We start from the raw sequence: 20791 nt of genomic DNA, 5'->3' as shown, positions 1-20791 counted from the left end.
ATCATCTACACGTATACGACACCACACCGTCGGGAAAATTGAACAAACGAACGCAAAGCATGATGCATATACGTTCCACTACGTGGTACCCTTCTTTTCCAAAGAGTGCGAATACTCCCCAGTATATTTTTTTTTTTTTTTTTACGACTAGTCCTTTACCAAGAAGTGAACTTTAAGTTCCAGCAGATGAACCCCCATTTGATTACTCCATTCGATATATGGCGCGTAAACGAGGTCTGTGGGGGGTATAGCACCATGGTGGTAAAGTAGCCAAACAGCAGAGTCCCCAACTGCGAACCCTTGCGCGGTCAAATTTACACCAACATGCAACCGGCGAAATATGTAGCCAAAATGACGGAACACATGCCAAAAGTTCCGAAAATATACAAGCACAAAAAGTTAACAGAGGGGGTGTACAAAATTGCAAGAAAGGTTTCCTCACTTTTAATGATTATGCCACAATGCTCCTTAAAACAGACTGTCACAAAGGAACAATCGCGATAAAATTCCCACTAAGTATCCCTCACTTTGATCTTACCAAAAGAAAAAAAAAAAAAAAACACAACTCTACATATGTTTGTACATAAACGCATACGTGAACGCATTTTGAAATTTTTCATTTTCCAATTGGTTCACGCGTTAAACAGCGTGGTACGTAGTATGTTAACTTTCTTAAGCCCGGAAAGAAAAAAAAAGAAAAATACACAAAAATGAAGAAGGAAAAGAATTAAATAAAACAAACACGAAATAAAAGATATGCAAAGTGCTCTTTTAAAACAAAACACACAGATGATAAGAAAAAATTTACTCTTTAACTTAATTTCAACGTAGCATCATTTTCCCGTCGAGGCGACCAGTTTGCGTATGCATTCCCCAGTGAAAAGTGAAAAGCGCAGGGGCGCGCCCGGCTTGCGGAAGTGAACTTTTTCGAAATTTGCGTTCGCCGGTACTGCATATCAGCACATCCGTTAAAAGAAGGAAAAAGAGAACGAAGCTGAGGAAAATGCGCCAAATTGTACCAAGTTGCGCGGAAAAAAGGAACACACGCGATAAATCCAAACAGCGTTAAGGTCGCCGAGCAAATGGACCATGAAAAACAACAAGGCCACGGAAAACTATTACCTTAAGGAACCTCCATGTAACCATGGCAACAATGCGCTAAACAAGTGCTCAAGCTACTTCGACATAAATCAATTTAAACAATTATACACCCCACAAAGTGTCAATGGATATGAACAGATTTTTTCCCCTCCTCGTAAAGATAAAAAGGCAGGGAGAAAAAGTAAAAAGGAAATATCCAACAGCAAAGGTGCAATCCATTCATTCCAAAGTGGTAACGACAAAACGAACAAAATAAACCAAATAAACAAAATGAATCGAATGAGTGAAAAAAAATCCCCCCCCTCCCCCCAATGGGGAAATCACTAACTCAATTAACACACCCTCATTTATACTCTATCTTCCTCCACGATGCTGCAGACCAGTACCAGAATGACACGAGAAACTCAATGCCCGTAGGAATAGGCGAAAGGAAAAAAATGAAATTTAACGTGCCGAATGAAGATCCCCACTGTTTTTACAGCAATTCCTTTGACCAAACGCCCAGAAAGCACTTCTCTTTTAACCATATTCACCCACAAAATGACGAATCTCCAAACGTCTCTAATCCTAGCAGCAGTGTCAGAAAAGGCCTTAACAAACCGACGATTAGCAGAGACGGTTCATTGAACAAATACGATTTTATTAGATTTGTTTGTTCTCCGATCAAGAAAAGTGCCGATAATAGAAGCGCAAAGTGTGATAGTGAAATGTGCAGCCCGGCGAAAAATAGCACCACCAGAAATGACCCCAAATATGACCGCAAAAGAAACAGAAACTGCGGCGAACACACTGCCATTAGCATGGCCCCAACGTATGACCCCGAGAGAATCGTAGACAATTATTCCCAATGGGACAATATTTTCTATCCGAAAAGGGACCAACAGAATGCACTCAAAACCGACCAAAATTTTAACCCTCAAAATTATCTCAAAACAGGAGCAAATTATGGCGAACACATTGCCACGCGTAGTAATATAGAGAATGTCACCAAAAGAACCGTAAACAACTACACCAAAGGGGACCAATCTTTTGACCCAACAGGGGAGCACCAGAATGCCTCCCAGACGGAACAAAAATTTGCCCCCCAATATGATTTCAAAAGAGGGGCAACATATACCCGAAATGTTACCCACAACAATGAGGCAAAGAATAACTCAAAAGAAACCCGAAACACTTGCTCCAGCTGGGACCAATTTTTTGATCCAAGAACAGATCCGCAGAATGACTTCAGAACGAACCAAAATTTTGACCCCCAAGATGACCTCAAAGGAGGCAAAAAATATGCCCAAAACATTACCCAGAGAAATGACACAAAGATTTATGCAAAGTGTGCCACTCTTTGTGTCACAAAGAGTTACCCGAAAAATGACCCAAGATGGGATGCAAAAAATACCCACAAAACGGACCCACACAATGAGTCAATTTTTCATCCCAAAGGGAGTGCAAGGTGTGGCGAACGCGTTGGCACAAACGAAACCACTAACGATGACACAGCGGAAGATCCAAAAAGTGACATAAAAAATTTCCCAAAAAATTGCCCCCCAAATGACCAGTACAATGGCACAAACCAAAGCAGCGAAAGTGACCAAGAGAGTACCCCCCAGAACGGGGCTTTGAACAATGAACTGATGGACCTAGATAGCCACGACTCCATTGACCGACTTAGTAGAAACTTTTTCATAAACAAAAAGAAGATTTTCATTACGCACTTTCGAAAAGAGAAGGATGCACATAGTAAACGTGCCAGCAGTCATCCACATAGCAACTGTGGGAACGTTCCTCTCCCTTACGATGCACCAGAGGGGGGAAGGAACAAAGGAAAAAATGAACACAACAAATGGAAGGAAAATGCTGAACAAGTAACCCCAGGTGGTGAAACTTTGCAGTACAGCCTTTTTGCAAAAGTGAATTCCTCGCATTGTGAAGACTATGTTAACAGCGGGGAGGAAAACTGCGCGATGGAAAACTCCATTAGAGAGAATTACCGTGCAAGAGGAAACAGAGCCGAACGTGACGATTACAACGAAGATGACGAGCACCATAATCACGACACAGGCTACTCCGATGAAGAGCCGCCTGATGGTAGCAGCTTCCTGCGAGACATGGACTCCTTCGTGCGCAAAAACTGCAACGTGACAAAATCGCTGTACAACCATCTGGACGTCCCCTACAACGGCAGCAAGGAAGAAATTAAAAAGTCTTACAAGGAAAAAATAAAGGTTCATCACCCAGACAAAGGAGGAAGCATAAACAAGTTTCTTCAACTGAAGCTCTCTTATGACATCCTAACAAATGATAAAAAGAGAAAAATGTATGACAAGTATGGACACAGCATATTAGAATTATTAGTGAGCGAAAAATTTCAAAACTATGAGATATCTTCATCGGATGGAGAAAATAGTGAAAACGAAATTGATGATGATAACGTAAAAATCTACGACTTGTTTGTCCAAAAGTACAACAACACATCGTACTTACACAACTTACACGATTTAAAAATGGATAGCAATCAGTACAACGAATTTCAGAAATTAATTTTCCACTTCTTTCATCATGAGAATCCCATGTTTACGAACACCTTCCATTTATTCCCAGCTTACTCTCCGTTTGTCCCTCCCTATAGGAAGAAAAAAACAGACAAACGGAAGGCGGATAAAATAAAGGCAGTTGGAAAAGAGGTTGCTGAAAAAGAGGTTGCTGAAAAAGAGGCAGTTGGAAAAGAAGTTGAAAAAAAGACAGATAAAGAAAGAATTTCCAATTTGGGATTATCAAGCAGCATGGACACCTCCTCTGATTGTTTTATCCGACGGAAGGAGCTGCTCAGTTCTGAAGACAGTTCCACATCTCGAAATGATTCCCCTTCAAATTACAGCGAAACAAAGGAATGCTCAATTTACGATGTACTAAGCATAGAACATGTCACTAATCTGTTTAACGAGCTCGACGATGATTTTAAATACTTCTACAAAAAATGCATCGTGTACAAAATAGAAGAATCAGAACTAGCTAATAACTCCAAGTATGGCAAAAAAGGCCTGACTAAAATCGTAAATCCTGGGGAAGACCATCACGAGGAGGGCAAGGCCAACGTTGATGATACCTGCACCCCCGTGAAGGAACATACACCCCACCCCTTCGAACAGTCTCCCTACGATGAAGATGTTGCCACTCCCCTAGCGCAGTGCCAAGCGTCCCAGGAGAGACACATCCCCAACGGTTGCAGCCGAAACGAAAGAGCCCATTTTTTCCGGGATATTCAAACCTCCCCCATTGCGTACAAAATTATAAAGGAAAATGACGAGAGGCACATAGCCGAGTTTTACAGGTGGTTTGAATTATTTTTCAGCCACCACGAGGAGGCGCAAGCGGCCAGTGAAGCCACGAAAGAAGCCGAGAGAGAAGCCGCCAATGAAGCTGTAAGTGAAGTAGCTAACCATGCAATTCAAAGCGATCAACGCATTTGTAGTGATATTCCCCCCAATTCGCGGAGAGGAGCGGGCACACCCACCGCCGCTGCTCACCGCAGGCCACAGTCAGAAACACATTCAGCACGAAGTAACGATTCGAACGCAGAAATCAATTCGGAGCGATTTAGAACGTTCCAATCCTGTGCCGAGAAATCCCGCCCCTTGGGGCAGATGATGCGTTGCAGTACTGACACCCCGAATGCACAAGTAAATAGCGATGCCCAAAACTGGGGGAGCCCCGCTAGATTTGCACATGATAACAACGGCAAAACCAAACATCGCGACGGCGGCGGAAGCGGCCACTTCCAGACGCATCCAGAAACAACGGCAATCCGTGCAACGCCAAGCCGCGCAAACACCACTCCTCGGAAAACGGAAAAAAAAGGCGAGAAGCCTAATAGATGTCGAGAAAAAGACGCACACAAAATAACCCCCCTGCGTAGCATGAGCACCAAAGTGGAAGATAATAACCTGGCACTAAATATTGAAGAAAAATATGGCTTCAATTTGCTGAAAAGAAGTGAACAAAAAATTAAAGACATGACACACGATTTTAATTACATATATATAGGAACCAACATGATGAAGAAAAACAAATTTGTCCTTTTCGTAAAAGAAGAAAGTATAAAAAGGTTTTTAAAAGTTAAACTGCTCATCGAGAAAATTAAGAAAAAGTCAAACTTGAAACTCATATCCGTATTCGAAAACGAAATAGAAAAGAACATAAAAGACATGGAGTATATTTTACTGCTGACAACACACAAGGATGAATTCCTTCCACTCAACGATTTCTACCTGCTTGACAGAAATGTTTTTACAAAGGACCATTATTGCATACCCATATATATAAAAAAGAACAGCATAAGCAGACCAACGCATTTTCACATGAGGTGGATTGTATACACCATACAGTCGCTCATCTTTTTTAATTTCTTTTTTAAAAAAGTCAATAAGTATATGTGTGCCTTCCCCTTTTTTAATTACAAGTATAATTTACTCAAACAGTTTTTCCACCATGAAGAAAAATCCAATAATACTATCCCCCATGATATAAAAAATTTTTACATTTTTTTCCAGCAGTACATCATCAAGAATAAGCGGCAGTATTTGAAGTACTTTCCGCATTCCATCATTCTGCAGTTAGAAAATGACGCATCGGTAGATTACCAGAGTAAGAAACCCGTGCGCGTAAACATGTCCTCCATTTTGGTGCTGACGTCGAACAAGCCTATACCCTCCGCGCAATGGTAGGCATGAACGTATACCTAATTTGTAGTACTGTAATATGTGCAGCAGTATATGTGTTGCTCGTCGCCATAGTTACACCACGCAGATGCAAATAAAACGGGTTTGCACCGCGCCAATGGGATACAAAACGGGTTTACACCATGCATTCCCCAAAAATATTCTATGCCGCGTAGAATCATTGCCCGCCGATTGAATTCCCCCCTTCATACACATTGCTGCACATTTCGTCATGAGCACCTTGCAGTGCGTCCCTTTGTTCAGCCCACCTTCATTGTGAGAAAATTTGCCTATCCATTTTTTGTTACCATGTGGAATAATAGTGGCGTGCCTGATGGGCAACACGGCTATCCACCACTTTGTTATTTGATTATTTTTACCCCTGCTCCTTTCCCCGCTATCATTTGCATTTCACTAATCCTCCCCTTCTTTTATGATGCCAAACGGGCGAACCTTAAAACTTATTGTGTTATGATGCCATACAGTGTTTCGTCATTGCCCTCATGGGAATTCACTCCCCAGTTGAAGGCACATGTTGACGCACAAATGTCCAACGTGTACTTCTTTAATGCCTTGGCGGGAACGTATTTCTACCATGATAGTGCAAAAACGAATGCCATGACGTTTTACACGCTCATTTGTGTTACCCCTCCAGGTTCAGTCTAGCACAGGTCAGCAACGCAAAGCTGCCACCTATCACCATTTTTAACCTTTGCCAAAAAAATTACAATTTCGAAGGTTCCCTCCCATGAACGTATCTATTGCGCGTTCCCCAAAACAACTTAAAAACAGTGGCATAGTGTAATACTGTTTTGTGTGATTCACCAGGTTTTTTCACCGCATCCATTCTGCTTCACCTCCCAATGTACACGTGTTACGGTTTCGTCCGCCTATCCACACAGCCTCTCAAACCGGCTCCACGTTTGGGCTCACGGACACGAAACCAAACCTTTAACTTGTACCATCTGACCGATACATCATCCATTTTGGCGTGTTCCTCATCTTATTCCGTCCGCAAGGAGAAGGATGGAAGTTACTAATACATACACCCATCAAGTAACAGACAAAAACATCCTTCTCGCAAGGGACAACTGCATTACTCATCAGCGAAGAAACTTATCACAACTTTGCCTATACATTTGCCCGGAGCTTAAATAGGATGCGAGAAACGCATTTCCTTTTCCTCATTCAGGGAATCATCTCCTCACACCATTATACAAAATCCAACACATTTCCATTCGCTTGTTCAGTATGTTCCTTTTATCCCTCTTGGACGCACTGGCTGTAACACTTTCCTCCCCCCCAAAGAGACGCTTTATCATTTACCGGGATATATTCACGTATGTTCTATGCTTATGCTCTTCGTATGCCATTCTTTCTAAAATTTCGAGGCCTAGAAGAGAAGGGAACACATAGGGCTAACCCCAAGCCTAGGGGTAAAACTAACCGGGATACTGACCGCAGGGGGGAGGAAAGGCAAAACCAGTTCCCCAAAGTAGTCCCCAAACTAAATGCAATGGGAAAAGGTAAAGAAAAAGGCAAATACGCAAAAATGAAAATAAAAAATCGTCATTGTCAACATTGTCAAATTGTTGTACAGCAAGAAGACCAAGAAAGGAAAATTTGTGAATGAAATAGAAAAACTAAAACGTGGCAAAAAAAAAGGAAGAAATCACCAATGCAGAGAGCAAAAGGCAGAATGACAAATCACAAACGGAAAAAAAATAAACAAACATTATTGTAAGGAATACGGAGGTGACACAGATGACATAAAATGCCAAACGAAAGGCTTTCCAAAACGCAGGGGAGAAAGCATTTTTCTTCACTTGTACAAATTACGCATATTCAAAACATCTTTGCTGCCTCATGACTGCCGATTCTTATGTCATTAGGAAAAAACCCCTGATGCGCCAACGAACAAACATCAACCCCTCAACGCAACAGATAATAAAAATAACTTTATAATGAAAATTGTTTAACCCTGTTTTGTTAACAACCTCTAACACATATTTAGCAGTTTTTTTTTCTTTTTTTTTTGTTTCAAATATGAGTGAATCAAGTAAAAAAATTACCAAGGCCAGGATAGAAGGCATAAAGGGCGCCCACCTGCAGGTATTTAAGAGTTCCTTGATTCCCTTTAACGCTATAGTGGAGAAGTACACGGAAAAAGAGTAAGCCTCTATGTAGATACTGCCTTCAGTGCTCTCAGGACGCATCACAACATATGCCTATATATCTATGTACATGTTTGTACATTCCCGCGGCTGTCCCCTGCGCTTATCCTTACCAGCAACAGTCACATGTGTACCTATGTACCCATTAACAAAAGATCCACCACAACATACTAGTTGCATGATTATACGGAGTAGAACCCTCTCGAACGCACAAATTTCACTCCTTTGTACCATCTCATTTCTTCCTTTTTTCTTCCCTCCTCCTCCCTTTACAGTGAAACAGCCATAGTGGCATTCAAGGCGGGCATAGAAAAGAAGCACCTAGACGGAATCGGAAAATACACCGTCACGCCCATGTAAGTAGCTCTGCAGAGGTTCTTATGGACACCTCCATTTGGGGAGGTGTACATGTCTGTATGCGTGCACGCTTGAATGATTTTTCATGCTTGCAACTATGCGTAGGTAGAAATACTACGCATGGTTGTCTCTCAAGAGTTAAGACGTGGCCTACAGCGCATTCACGCATTATACGTACGGGGAACTCTGGGCAAAGGCAGCATTGGAGAGGAGCGATAATTGATTGAATTTTGGCCCATACGTACCAAAGGAGCTGGTCTTTCAGTATACCATTCCTTTCCCCGTTTAGTGTTACATATGTGTATGTTTTTTTTTCCCTTTTTTCTCCACTCTTCCCAGGGAATTCGAAGGCGAGTCCGGCGACCAGGTATAATTCGATGGCACTTACCAGCACTCCATCACCCCATCCCTAAGCAATGGCACAAATAGAAAGTGGCCTGCATCGACCACCAACCACCCCCCCTTTTATTTTTTTCTCTTCTCTTTTCTAGAATTTGAGAAAGCGAAACACGAATTTCATTTGTGATCGGATCGTGGTAGATGAGCATGACATTATCAAGTTCTTCCTCAACACCACGTAAGGCACAAGCTTACAGCACACTGCATCGAAGAGTAGTTAACCATAGGGGGGAGAGACAAATGCCAACCTGGGCACTTCGTATTAGAAGCGGAAATTCACACATTGTTAATAGACTTCTCCTTCCTTCATTGCTGACCTTACCCCCTTTTTTTTTCTTTTTTTTTGTTTCGTCTCAGGCTAATGGCGCCCGTTATATTCGTCCTATTGAGTCTCCTGATATTCTTTTCAATTTTCTGATGCACCCATGATTATACGAGATGGCGTAAATCGCCCCTTGTTTTTTCTAACACCCCAAAACTGCAACGTGTATGTCTTATGTGCTTATCTATATGTATGCGTGTTTTTTTTTTTTTTTTTTTTCTTCTTCCTCCCCCTTCTATTTTCTCCCCTTTTTTTTTGGAGTTACAGAACCCAACCTGTTTCATGTCCCCACGTTTTTATAACATGTAACAAAACCCTTTACGTAAAAATTGTATCATTTTGAATCCTATTCGACGTTGTCTCCTGTTGACACTTGTGTGTACGGACGGAAAATATGCCGACTGTTTAATGAGTTGCGAATAGCAAAAATGAAGAGAGCAGGCACATGGGGGTACAACTTTCGTTTAATTTGTTTCTCACTGAACATGTTGGACTCAACAATGTGGTAAGAAAAAAAATTAACGAAATCAACCAAGTGAGTCTTCCAGCGAAGCATAATAGCACCACTCCACCGCGTGGGCTGGAAATCCTCAATGCGTCACCATCATAATGCTGTCTAGGCGCAAACAATTTACCTCTTTCGAAATGATCTGAGAGACAAGGAAAACATGCGAAATGCAGATTCTTCCCAATTCAATCCACTACATATGTTTCACACTGAAAGTGTTGGCCACTCGATGCGCCTCTTATTTGGGCCTTCCACGGTGATGCATTTTTTTTTAATTATATATTTTGTTCCTCTTTTCCGCTTCTTTTTCCCCATCATTGTTTAACCGGGAAAGACGCTTTTGCATATAAGGCACACACTTCGGGTGGAGGGAAAAAGCTTTCTCGTACACAAATTAAAGCGTTATTGTTAGTCAAAGGAGTTTCCTTGCATCTGCAGTTTTGTCTTGAATGTAGTCTTCCACCCTGCTAGCAGATCGAATTAAGTCCAGGAAAAGGTAATTCGTGCTTAATTTAAAAAAGGCGAGATGGCGAATACGTGTGACAAAAACCCGTCGCGTTTTAACCCTCGCAATTGTCTTTAGCGGGATGAATGAACTCTGGCAAAGTATATACGCCAAGGTGGCCCCTCATAACCTTACGCATAGGTGTATACACGAATTAGCACATTTAAAACATTTCGGCGATTCGTTCTGCCATTTTTTCGCTTTTTTTTTTTTTTTTTTTTTTTTTTACACATTGGCATACACATTTTAAGGAAACATGCTGGTGCCCTAATTCACACACGCATTTTTTTTTTTTCCCTTTCATCTTCTCACCAATTTAGTAATGATACCAAGGAGGAGACCAACTAAATGCCTCTATTTTATTTGGAGCTGTACATACTAATTAAAATTCCTGTTTGCTTCATCTCTGCTCACTTCTAATTTTTCTAGTTGGACGATTATTCCAAAGCGCATGTGTGTACACGCCTCCGTATGCACATTATCATACAATTCGCTTTCAACATATGCACAATGGTGATCATTTTTTTTATAAAATGTCATCTTCCTTGCTGTCTTCCTTAGGAGTCCATACATGTGCATGTCATTTTTCCCTTTCACATAGTGGGAAAGGGCTATTTTTGCCTTCCGCATCACTTAACTGGGCTCCCACATCTGGGTGTCTGGGGAGGCTATTCCCTGCGAGTAATGGGGCGTGTACCACTGAGTGTTTAACTTTTCGTCGACACTTTAAACATTTCAGAGGCACTTTTTTCAACATCTTCCAAATCGTTAAAGAGAAAAAGTGCACAAACTGCTTCTCCTCATTTTTATTCCCTGTCACATCGTTATTCGAGTTCAATGCCGAGTTCTTTTCGCTTCAATATTTTTTCTCTTCCTTATCTGACTACGAAGTTGTGTAGCCTAGTTTTAATCATGCCTCTTTAATTCGATGCAATAATCAGACCATGCAATTGCAGGAGCTCTTCCTCGATATTGCTCCCTGCGCATGTGCGCGTCTGCGCTTCTGTGACTCCACCCCACTCTCCTAATGCATATGTTGTTAATCCATTTTTTTTTTAAATCTATACATGTGTATACCGTGTTTGTATGTGGTGCGTACAGAAATAGACACGAGAACGATTCATTCCCCCCGTGTGGATATGCTCCTAATTCTACGCGCCTCCCTGTGTGTGTTTTACCTGGGGATGGTCATATGGTTACCTACTATAGGGTAAGGAAGTAGGGGGAGAAACGCTCACCTGCACCGCTGCTACTACACCTCCCTCACACCACTAGCCAAAATGGAGAACTCCGTGAGACACTCAGTGGACATAAAATCGGAAGATTTTGTCGTCCTGATTTCGCTCCAAAACCTACAGACCTTTATCATGATAGGATACACAGCCGTGAATAAAGACCATCTAAACTTTGACTTCTCCTACGTGTGGGCACTTTGCATTGGGAGCGGTCTCTTCATATATTCCCTCATCAGCTTTGTTCTCATAAGATCCCTTGTGTTGTCAAAGATAGACATAAGCAAATACGTCCTGCAGTTTCTATTCAGTTTGAGTATAATCGTCACGTGTTCACTGTCAACAATAATTGACTCTTTCAAAATTTCCAACATGCAGTTGCTCTTTTTTTCGTTCGCTTTAACAGGCTATGCCTACTACAATTTGATGAGCCTCTTCTTCTTTTGCATCCTGATAGGACTGACGATTCAATATAATTTCAGCTTGACTGGGTTCAGTGCGCATTCCAGTTCTTTCTTCTTCCTCGACATGCTATCTTACCTAGTGCAAATTATCGGAGGAAACATCTTATACGTTCGCATGTACAAGCTTTGCACTCTAATCGTCATTTCGAAGAAGAACCCATGCAAGTATGTCGTCGCATCCAAGGAGGTGAAACAAGTGGAAAAACAAATTTTCTCATCCTTATTCAATTCTTACATGTGCAGCAAGTCCAGAACTTATTCCGATTTAACATGCACTAATAATCTTTTAAATAGAAGGAGTCAATCCGTTCTCGGTAGGGATACTAACCCTAAGTGCAACCCCCACGTTGGTACTTCCTACCAGGATAAAGTCAATCACACGAAGATGTTACTCCTTCGACGAGGCAAAAGGGACAAACGAAATCGCAGGGGAGCAGGTCGACTAACATGTGCAAAACACAGCAACTATCATAACAGTCGAAGCCTTGCCAACTCCGCCACCAAGTCTACCTCCATCTGCAAAACGGACATTAGAATATCCAACACCCTTTCATTTAAAAATAATTTCAACGTGAACTTACCCTCAGAAGCTTCTCATCCCATTTGTAAAAAGTGCATCGCCGAAAAAAACAGCCATAAGGATAATGCATACAAAAACAAGGGAGAGAAAAAAAAATCTAAATCTTGTATAAAGTCATCCACTGCAGACAAGTCAAACCGGTTGGACAATCATGGGATGAACTCAACAGGGGTGGCTAATCCGACGTACTCAGCTACTACCCAGGGGGAGGATACAAAACCGAGGAGGAACAACTCGTCCAGAGGACACCCCCAAGATGATGAAGTGCTCATCCCAATAAGGGGAAATAACACCGATAAGGATGCCGTCCCGATGAACAACTCGAACGCTAGTTGGATCAAATCCGCTGCGGTGATTGACATGTCTGGAGAGGGGAAGCAGAAAAAGGAGAAACATCACAATACGTTTGGGGAACATCCCGTAGATACATCAGCTGATCTACTATCGGAAAAGAAACCTTCAAATGACTCTTACCTCAAGCGAAGTGCTCTCCCTGCAAATGAACAGCAGGAGTACTATGTCTGCCCGTGCTCCCAGACCCATTCCAGCGGATCATCCCTCAGTGATGTGACCTCACAACAGGAGACGAAGCGGAAAATTAGTGCGCATAACTTCCCTGAAGGGAGGAACACCAAAATGGGTAATCAGCAAAATCGCCTCATGAGCAGCAAACGGGGACATGGTGCAAAGGGTGAAGAACATGACCTCGCCAGCCACCCCCTTCCAGATAACTCAAACGAAAATGACGATACCTACCACTGCAATGTGATGAAGCCTAGTTATAATAGAATAAAAGGTACACACAATGTGTGTACGCCGAGTGGAGGAAGAAAGGGTGATAACTCCTCTCGAGCAATCCGGGGTCAACGGGTTGAAATTGGCCAAATTGAGACCATCCCTCCAGGAAGAAAAGCGATCCAGGTGTGCCCCGACGGTGCGCCGCTCCCCCGCGGAAGAAGACCCTCTGCGCACAGTAACTGCACGGATCACTTGGGCGATGACAGTCGCCAAAGTGAAAGCAAATTCGAGTCCACGTCAAACGAGGACGCGTCGGACACTCTGGAAAGAACACTGCCTGAAAAGGATCAATCGAATGGGTCAAAACGACCAACGGTGAACGAGGCAGACCTGTCTAACCGAGGAAACCTATCAAACAGGGCAATTTTATCGGACAAAGCCCATGGGGTCCACCCAAACGACAACAATGTCGCGGCCACCTGCAAAAAGGAAACAAATTCTCACAAAAATCTCCTCTTGCACAAGTCCAAAAGTTCGATAGACATGAGCCAGTGGGGCGAAAACGTCACGCACAGACACACCTCGAGAAGCAGCAACAACACCAAGGTGACCACATTCGCAGACAAGGAGTTACAAAATGGAAGTAGCAGCCACACGAGCTGTAAATATAGCAAGAAAAACACAACAAGGCAACATGAAATGTTAGACAAAATTCTGCAACTGGACATCAGTAATCAGGACCAAAAAAATAAAAAAAAAAACATAAAAAAAGGCGCATCGTCATTATCATCGTCGTCATTGTCGCCATTATCATCCTCCGCGATAGCAAGGAAAAAAATATATCTTACGAAAAAAAAAAAATACACTTCATTTTTTTGGGAAAATGCAACCATACAATATTTATTTGTTCACATTCCACAATATTTTAAAAACATCTTCGATATGACGAAGAGAATATTTTTCGATTTAAAAAAAAAAAAAATGCTCATGCAGAATGCAACATGGAAAAATAAAATATTCATCCCTGAAAGGGACGCACTAGGCTTATTCAAAAACGAAAACATAGAAAGATGGTACCTGTCCTGGATGGACGAGTTTAACAGAAATATTATCGCCAAAACTTATTATATAGGCATCTACCTCATCATGTACCTAATTACCCTAGACCTTGTAACAGCATACAAATTGTACTACACCACAACGAGAAGGAACATAAACGGGGCCTTAATCACACACTACAATTACCTCTGCTACTATCTATTCAAATCAATAGTCAACATATTTGTGTATCTCCTCTACATACTTTTTGTAACATTTAAAATACGCAAGGAGCCCACTTATAATATTAAGCGCTATTATCTTGTTACCCTTCTCTTATGTTTAGCCAAGCTCATCATATCATCATCGGACATTTACGTGGCCATCACGTCGCTAGATTACTTCATCAGCCCCTACTACGTCTACATATACATCCATATGCTAATTGTGCAGACGTCCATTTTGTTAATAATTCGATACCCTACACATTATGTACTGTTTTTTCTGTACGTTATTTGCTTCACTTCGTTATACTGGTCTTTCTCCATTCACAAAAGTTTTATGGAATTCATTTTTATCATTGCTTGTGTTTCTTTTACGATTATTTATTCTTATGTACTTTGCTCCAGGACCGTGGAGATCAATCGCCGCATTTTGTTCTCCAAGTATGAGTTGCCCTACCTCTTGTACCTCAAGGAGATTGCCGGTTGCCTGAACAGGCGCCGGTCTAAGGGGGATGTCTGATGCGGTTCGCCAGAAGTCCTGCAAAGGAAGCGCAACCATACGGCAAGTCCCCCCTTAGCGCACTTCACACCGGATTGTATCAAAGTTGTCCAAGCTGAGGTGAGCCGAACGGATATGAACCCAGTCGAGATGAACTCAGTCGAGATGAACTCAGTAAAGATGAACTCAGTAGAGATGAACCGAATCGAGATGACCTCCCAACTTCTGTCGTTGCACTCCCACCCCCATACCCGCTTGTTTTGGTTACGCCTTGGTTGCCGTTGTGGCGGTGCCCCGACACACACTCTTTTCACTGGAGTCCGGAAGGGAAACCTATTTGAAGACCTTCCATTCGGCCTCCCCCCGTTTTTGTATTTCCCCGCTCGTGGGGTTAACTTCTAGATGGCTACAAAGCCTTCTGATCCTCTTGGACTCATTTGTAAACCTGCGTTTTGGTCGCCTCTTTAACGCGAATTTTTAACCGTCTTTTTTACCGTCTTTTTAATGCCGCCTTTTTTTAACTGCCTTTTTTAACCGATTTTTTTAACCGCCTCTTTTAACGGCCTCTTTTAACCGCTTCTTTTAACCGCCTCTTTTAACGGCCTCTTTTAATCGCCTCCTTTAACCGCTTCTTTTAACCGCCTTTTTTAATCGCCTCTTTTAACCAATTTTTTTCCCCTTCTTACGGAACAAACTCCAACTCCAATTTGAACTTCCTATTTCTCACTTCCCAATAGGGCTTGTTTATCTCTGAGGTCGCAACTCCCACCCCGTTCAACATTTCTACCACTCGGTTTAATTCCACGTTTTGCATTTGCCTCCCCCGCGTGAGAGGGCGGGAGCCTCCGGTGGAACTTCATCGGAAGGGACACTTTTCTTTCCATTTCCACTGTTTTCACTTCATGGTCTCTACCCTTTTTTCCACTCCTTCGCTTAGCTTATCTTATGTTTCCCCCCTTTTGAATTAGTCTAACCAGCCTTTGCGCCCCCAAAGGAACCCTTCTTCCTCCGTTGCACAAATAACACGCCTCACCTCACCTCATCTGACATTACCTCACAACTTCTTCCCCTCATTCGTATCCTCACCGATGGTGCGTTCAAAATTTACGCACCTCAATCGCCATGATAAAAATAATTATCACCATGTATACGTACCCTCAAAGTGGAAATTTACCCGAAATTTTTACCATCAAAAAGTTGCTCTTCTTACGAGTGTGACTTTACCCTCACACGTACAAAAAAAAAAAAATACTCACATTGAATAACCATGCACAGTATGAACAAACGGGTGCCGCTCTAAAAGGCAGAAACAATTCCGCAAAATGTTTTACTCACCTATGCGTTAATGCGGTATATAAATGGCTGCACATCCAGTGCGATAACCTTTAAAATCTTTCGTTTTACAAAACATTTGGTCTCGCCTGCTCGACTGGTTTGACGCCATAATAACGGTATTACTGCGGGAGGTACTTCACCGCCCAGGAGTTATCACCCCGTTACTGCTCCACTCTTCCATTTCCTTTACCGAACGAGGCCTAATTTACACAAACGGAAAAAGAAGGAAAACCCAGGAGAAGTACCTTTCAGACCCAAATTAATAATGCCCCTTTTGAAGTGCAGTCTTTCTAAATGAACACAGAAGCTTCCCCTTTCATGCCTATCAGCTTCTTATAAAAGGTATGATCTCCTCAAGGGGCCGCCTGCTGCGTACCTTTATCCTCCCCATTTAGTTATATGCCCGAACTTACACAACTCAATTCGCAGGCACAGATCAAAAAGCACACTCCTCTCAAAACTCACAGGAAGAAACTCTTCCCCCGTGAAGATACCTTCAACTAAGAAGAGTGGAAAAAACTCCAACGGTTTGTTTGTCCATCCCCCTTTAATAAGATGATCTTAGTAAGAATAAAAAAGGAGCTTGAAAAATGGCACCAAGTGAACAAAGTAGATTTGTGGGCAAACACGTTTACCTTTTAAAAATGAAATAAAAAAAAATCTAGCCCGCGTTTACGTGATTTTACCCTCTGCGAACATATCCATCAACGACGTGCAGCTTTAACGGGAAGATATTCTCCCTATCAAGTCTCTTTGTTGCCACATTAGTGTGCCCACTGCTCGGGCATACATAATACGAATGCCTCTACACCCCCATTAGGGGGAAAGCAACCCAACTGTGTTGTTCTAATACGATAAATAGAACATGTTTGTTGGTGCCACACCTCTCCGTTCGAAATGTTCATTTTCTTAACTTCATTTCTATGCCAACTTCTTACGCAGAAAAACCGCTCCATTCGTTATCTATCGAGTGAATTCAAGTCTCTCCCCAAGCCGGTTCGTTTAATTAAGTGTCACGTGCCCTACACCGCCGCTCATGCACTGATGCTCTTGTGAGTGTGCACTCCAGTGGCACCCCCAACTGTGCTGCTCACGACATCGCAGCATAGCCACACCGATGTGCCCCACTGCCTTCGTAGCCCGCAGGAACAGGCGTCGTGTTTCACGGAAAACTGCAACAAGTAAAATACGCCATCAGTTTCCCGAGTTACCTGTTTATAATTTTTTCCGGGTTTATGGGGGCCATGTCAGGAAATTTCTTTTTTAAAAAATACATTTTGAGGAGGAACCCCCCCAACGTAAGATCGTCCATACGCGCGTGTCGGTGTGACGCTATGTCGCTATGTCCCTATGTCGCTATGTCCCTATGTCGTTTCGCCCTTGCCCTTGTCTGTCTGTTGTCTCCGTCTTAATATTCCCAATAAGGGTTAAATTCTCGCCGTATCCTTTACCACCTCTCATTCCTGCCCCCGTCTTCTTCTTTCCGCCGCAGCCCCTGAGGGACCCCAACGATTTACCGCCGGAGAAGCACCCACACACCCCTGAGGAGGATGATTAAAAGGAGCGGAGGAAATAAACGGATAAATATGGATCCAAATAGAGTGCCAAAAATGCAGACACAAAACAGGACGGATCTAGGCGGATCGTAGTAAAGGCCTACGTGCTCAACTGCGAAAAAGGAAATAAAGAAAAAAAAATGGAAAACTTTTTCTTATTGCGAAGATAACACCCCACAAAACTGAAATAAAGAAATACTCGCCATGTTATAAGTTGCCGTTTATCTGTTAAAATCCCTGGGTGTCACAATGATAAGGAAAGAAGAAAAACTATTAAATGAAGGAAGCACGTCAAAAATGTTCAGTTGACGCCCCTTCCCATGCGACGAAATTAACCATAGCAATACTGTCTCCCAAAAAAAAAAACCCATAAAAGTTGCTCAAAAAATCGCCAAATGGCCCAACTGCCAGTATACACAGTTGTAGGTCAGTTAAGAAAAATTCAAAGAAGCCAATTGAAAAACACGTGAAAATAGTTCCCAATCGATTGCTAGTAAAGTATTCAGCATGGGCAGAGATACGCGCGGGGCAGTTCCCCGTTTTTTAAAAATGATAATGTGCAGTTTATTTCCCTTTTTCTTTTTATTGTAATTTTTTAAAAAGATGCAAATAGGGAAATTTCAAAATGCATCCAAATTTTTAATACACTGCAGTTTTATAGATGATAAATCAGACTCATTTGTATCCCCTGACGTGTACAATTACATTTTATATAGATTTTTTCCCACCCCCGTTTTTTGTATTAGCATGTTGCGCCTTTACTTTCAATAAAACACAGGAATATTCCTCGATGTTCCTTCTTCCCACCTCCGTCCCCATTTTTATGTGAACACATTTGTCTAATGCCTTTAAAATAAAACTCTCTACGGAATTGTCCTTTATGCAATTTTATTGTTTAAGAATAAGGCAACGAGAATGTTGCAATGGCATACATACTTTTACTTAAAAAAAAATTGCGAACATTTCGCTTCACCCATTTGACTGGTGATCTCACTTATGATGAGAAAAGCTGGTGGAATTTACTTTCTCCTTTCAGTTTAGCCACGCAGAAATCAGGTATTCCAGTTTCTGCAAAAAAACAAATAACGTCAACTAATTTGCCTTTGGGGAGCCAATACCCACTGCTGTTAAGCAAATAATTTTGTCCCTTTACTGGGGTTAACTCCCATCAATATGTACACGTAAGAACTCCCTTTTTACACATGTACATGCAATTTTCCCCTTTTCTTTTTTTTTTGTTTTTTTTTACGCCCCACTAAGCTGAGAAGACAATACAAAGTTTCCATTTCGCTTATTTACCCCCCTGACTATACCGTACCATGTGACACACTCTTTTGCAACAATTCAGCTCATGTGCACGTACAACATTTGTGCAAACTTCTCGAGACATAATAATTTGGCTTGCCATACGTCCGATACGACATTTTGCCCCTCCTCCATTAGTATAATTTTCTCGCACATTACTATGACAAAATATTCTCTTTGCAGATTGATGTGCCAGGAACAATACATATGCTTTTTTAAATGAAGCCAATTTAAAAAACAAAAAAAAAAAAAATCATAACATTTGCGATCCCTTCCGTGGAGGCCCAAGAGAAGTGCAGTGACTCTAGCGGGTTAGCAACATTTGCGAATCCCCCCCAAAAAAAACAACAAACCGGAGCAGTATATATCTGCGCAAAACTTTTCCTAACGGATGATCGATTGGATTCATTTTTTCTCCACCATGTGCAGGTTGATTCTTTCACCAATAAAGGAATAGCCCCAAATGTTCACAAAGCTGTGATAAAGCTGTGTCAGGGCCGCGACAGAGCTATGCGAAAAACGTGACACAAGATCGGGCATCCCTTAAGGAAAAGTTCGTCCAATAGGAACAATCATTCATCCAGTCCAATGCTTACATAGGAGTAGTGAGCCTCCATAAAAATGAGCTGTGCTTCATTTAACAGCGTACTTTTTTTCCCCCTCGAAAAGAACGGAAACGCCTTGAAATGTACCTATATTTTTTCTTCCTCCTGCTTACACTCACCAAAAGAAACCACACCCTAAACATTAAGAAGAGGTTCCAGGTTTTGAATTATATCCATTTTAGCAACTCTAAGGCATCAATCAGAAACGTTACCTTGGTTTATTCTACTAATAAGAACTCGAGTCGGCATGAAATATACAGGAAAAGATTCGAAAGGGAGCTGAAGGAGACACTCCAATCAATTTTGTACAAAAAGGGGATTAAGATAAATTATAAGTACCACATCGATGAAGATATAATAGAAGGAATAGCGATTCACCGAGTTCAGCTGAACAGTGATTGTTCTGTGGCAAAAGTTTTTATCGAAATAATGGGAGACTCCATCGATTCCAGACAGGTACTGCACGATAATTAGCAAGAGTGAATAAGTTTACTACACCGGAATGGTCACATCTTTTTTATACCGCATTGTTGCATACAAAATAGCGCTACTGCTTCGTCATTTGGCAATTTTTTTCACCCCTTTTCACCGCTTCCCCCGCAGGGCTACATCTGGATGAAGAAAAACTGCAAACGAATTCGCTACATGTTGGCCCAAGCAATTAAACATCGGAAAAGAGTCCCATTTTTAAATTTCGTCCTCAGCAATTTAAGCGAGCAAACACAATTGTTTTGTCAGATGGAAAACATACGGGAGTACTACGGAGAAATGTTTAAGGAGGACTTGGGGCAATCTGAATCAAACGGGGAAGAAACAGATGGGGAAGTGAAGTGGGAAGAAAAAGGGGACACTCACTACCCGCAAAATGAACAACTGGGCAACGAACAATAGTTACCCAAAACAGCTACAAGGAAGGAGCGCACATGTTACTCATGCCCACGCACGTGCACAATTCTGCTAATCACAAGTGGCCCAGCATTTTTTCCTTTTCTTTCTTTTTTTTGTGTTTTTCGTGAAAAAAAACCTACAGTTGCACATTTCCCTCCACAACTTCCATCACTCAAAATTCGACTAAACTTGCGAAAAAATTCATTTAAAAAGAAGCTGCACATATATATGCACAGTTCTGTCCGTTCT

The 20791-nt window shown here is 41.9% G+C and overlaps 5 protein-coding genes across 5 annotated transcripts; all 5 read left to right on the top strand.

The window, feature by feature from the left end:
- Positions 1–1089: 1089 nt before the first annotated feature.
- Positions 1090–5819, top strand: C922_02248 (hypothetical protein; the record flags this gene model as incomplete). The annotated part of the gene is made up of 2 exons (XM_008817847.1): positions 1090–1384; positions 1480–5819. 2 exons carry the CDS (start codon positions 1090–1092, stop codon positions 5817–5819), a joined length of 4635 nt encoding a protein of 1544 aa, XP_008816069.1.
- Positions 5820–7859: 2040 nt separating this feature from the next.
- On the top strand, positions 7860–8925 carry C922_02247 (hypothetical protein; the record flags this gene model as incomplete). The annotated part of the gene is made up of 4 exons (XM_008817846.1): positions 7860–7984; positions 8263–8343; positions 8684–8711; positions 8836–8925. The coding sequence occupies 4 exons, from the start codon at positions 7860–7862 to the stop codon at positions 8923–8925; spliced, it is 324 nt and encodes a 107-aa protein (XP_008816068.1).
- Positions 8926–11358: 2433 nt separating this feature from the next.
- Positions 11359–14874, top strand: C922_02246 (hypothetical protein; the record flags this gene model as incomplete). The annotated part of the gene is made up of 1 exon (XM_008817845.1): positions 11359–14874. One exon carries the CDS (start codon positions 11359–11361, stop codon positions 14872–14874), a length of 3516 nt encoding a protein of 1171 aa, XP_008816067.1.
- A 2211-nt stretch (positions 14875–17085) lies between these two features.
- C922_02245 (hypothetical protein) lies at positions 17086–17746 on the top strand (the record flags this gene model as incomplete). Its single annotated transcript, XM_008817844.1, has 3 exons — positions 17086–17184; positions 17328–17486; positions 17681–17746. The coding sequence occupies 3 exons, from the start codon at positions 17086–17088 to the stop codon at positions 17744–17746; spliced, it is 324 nt and encodes a 107-aa protein (XP_008816066.1).
- Positions 17747–19735: 1989 nt separating this feature from the next.
- C922_02244 (hypothetical protein) lies at positions 19736–20545 on the top strand (the record flags this gene model as incomplete). The annotated part of the gene is made up of 2 exons (XM_008817843.1): positions 19736–20110; positions 20258–20545. 2 exons carry the CDS (start codon positions 19736–19738, stop codon positions 20543–20545), a joined length of 663 nt encoding a protein of 220 aa, XP_008816065.1.
- Positions 20546–20791: the final 246 nt, after the last annotated feature.

Source organism: Plasmodium inui (genome assembly GCF_000524495.1).
Source record: "Plasmodium inui San Antonio 1 unplaced genomic scaffold supercont1.7, whole genome shotgun sequence".
Lineage (NCBI taxonomy): Eukaryota > Apicomplexa > Aconoidasida > Haemosporida > Plasmodiidae > Plasmodium > Plasmodium inui.
This window is presented reverse-complemented; position numbering and strand designations above follow the sequence as displayed.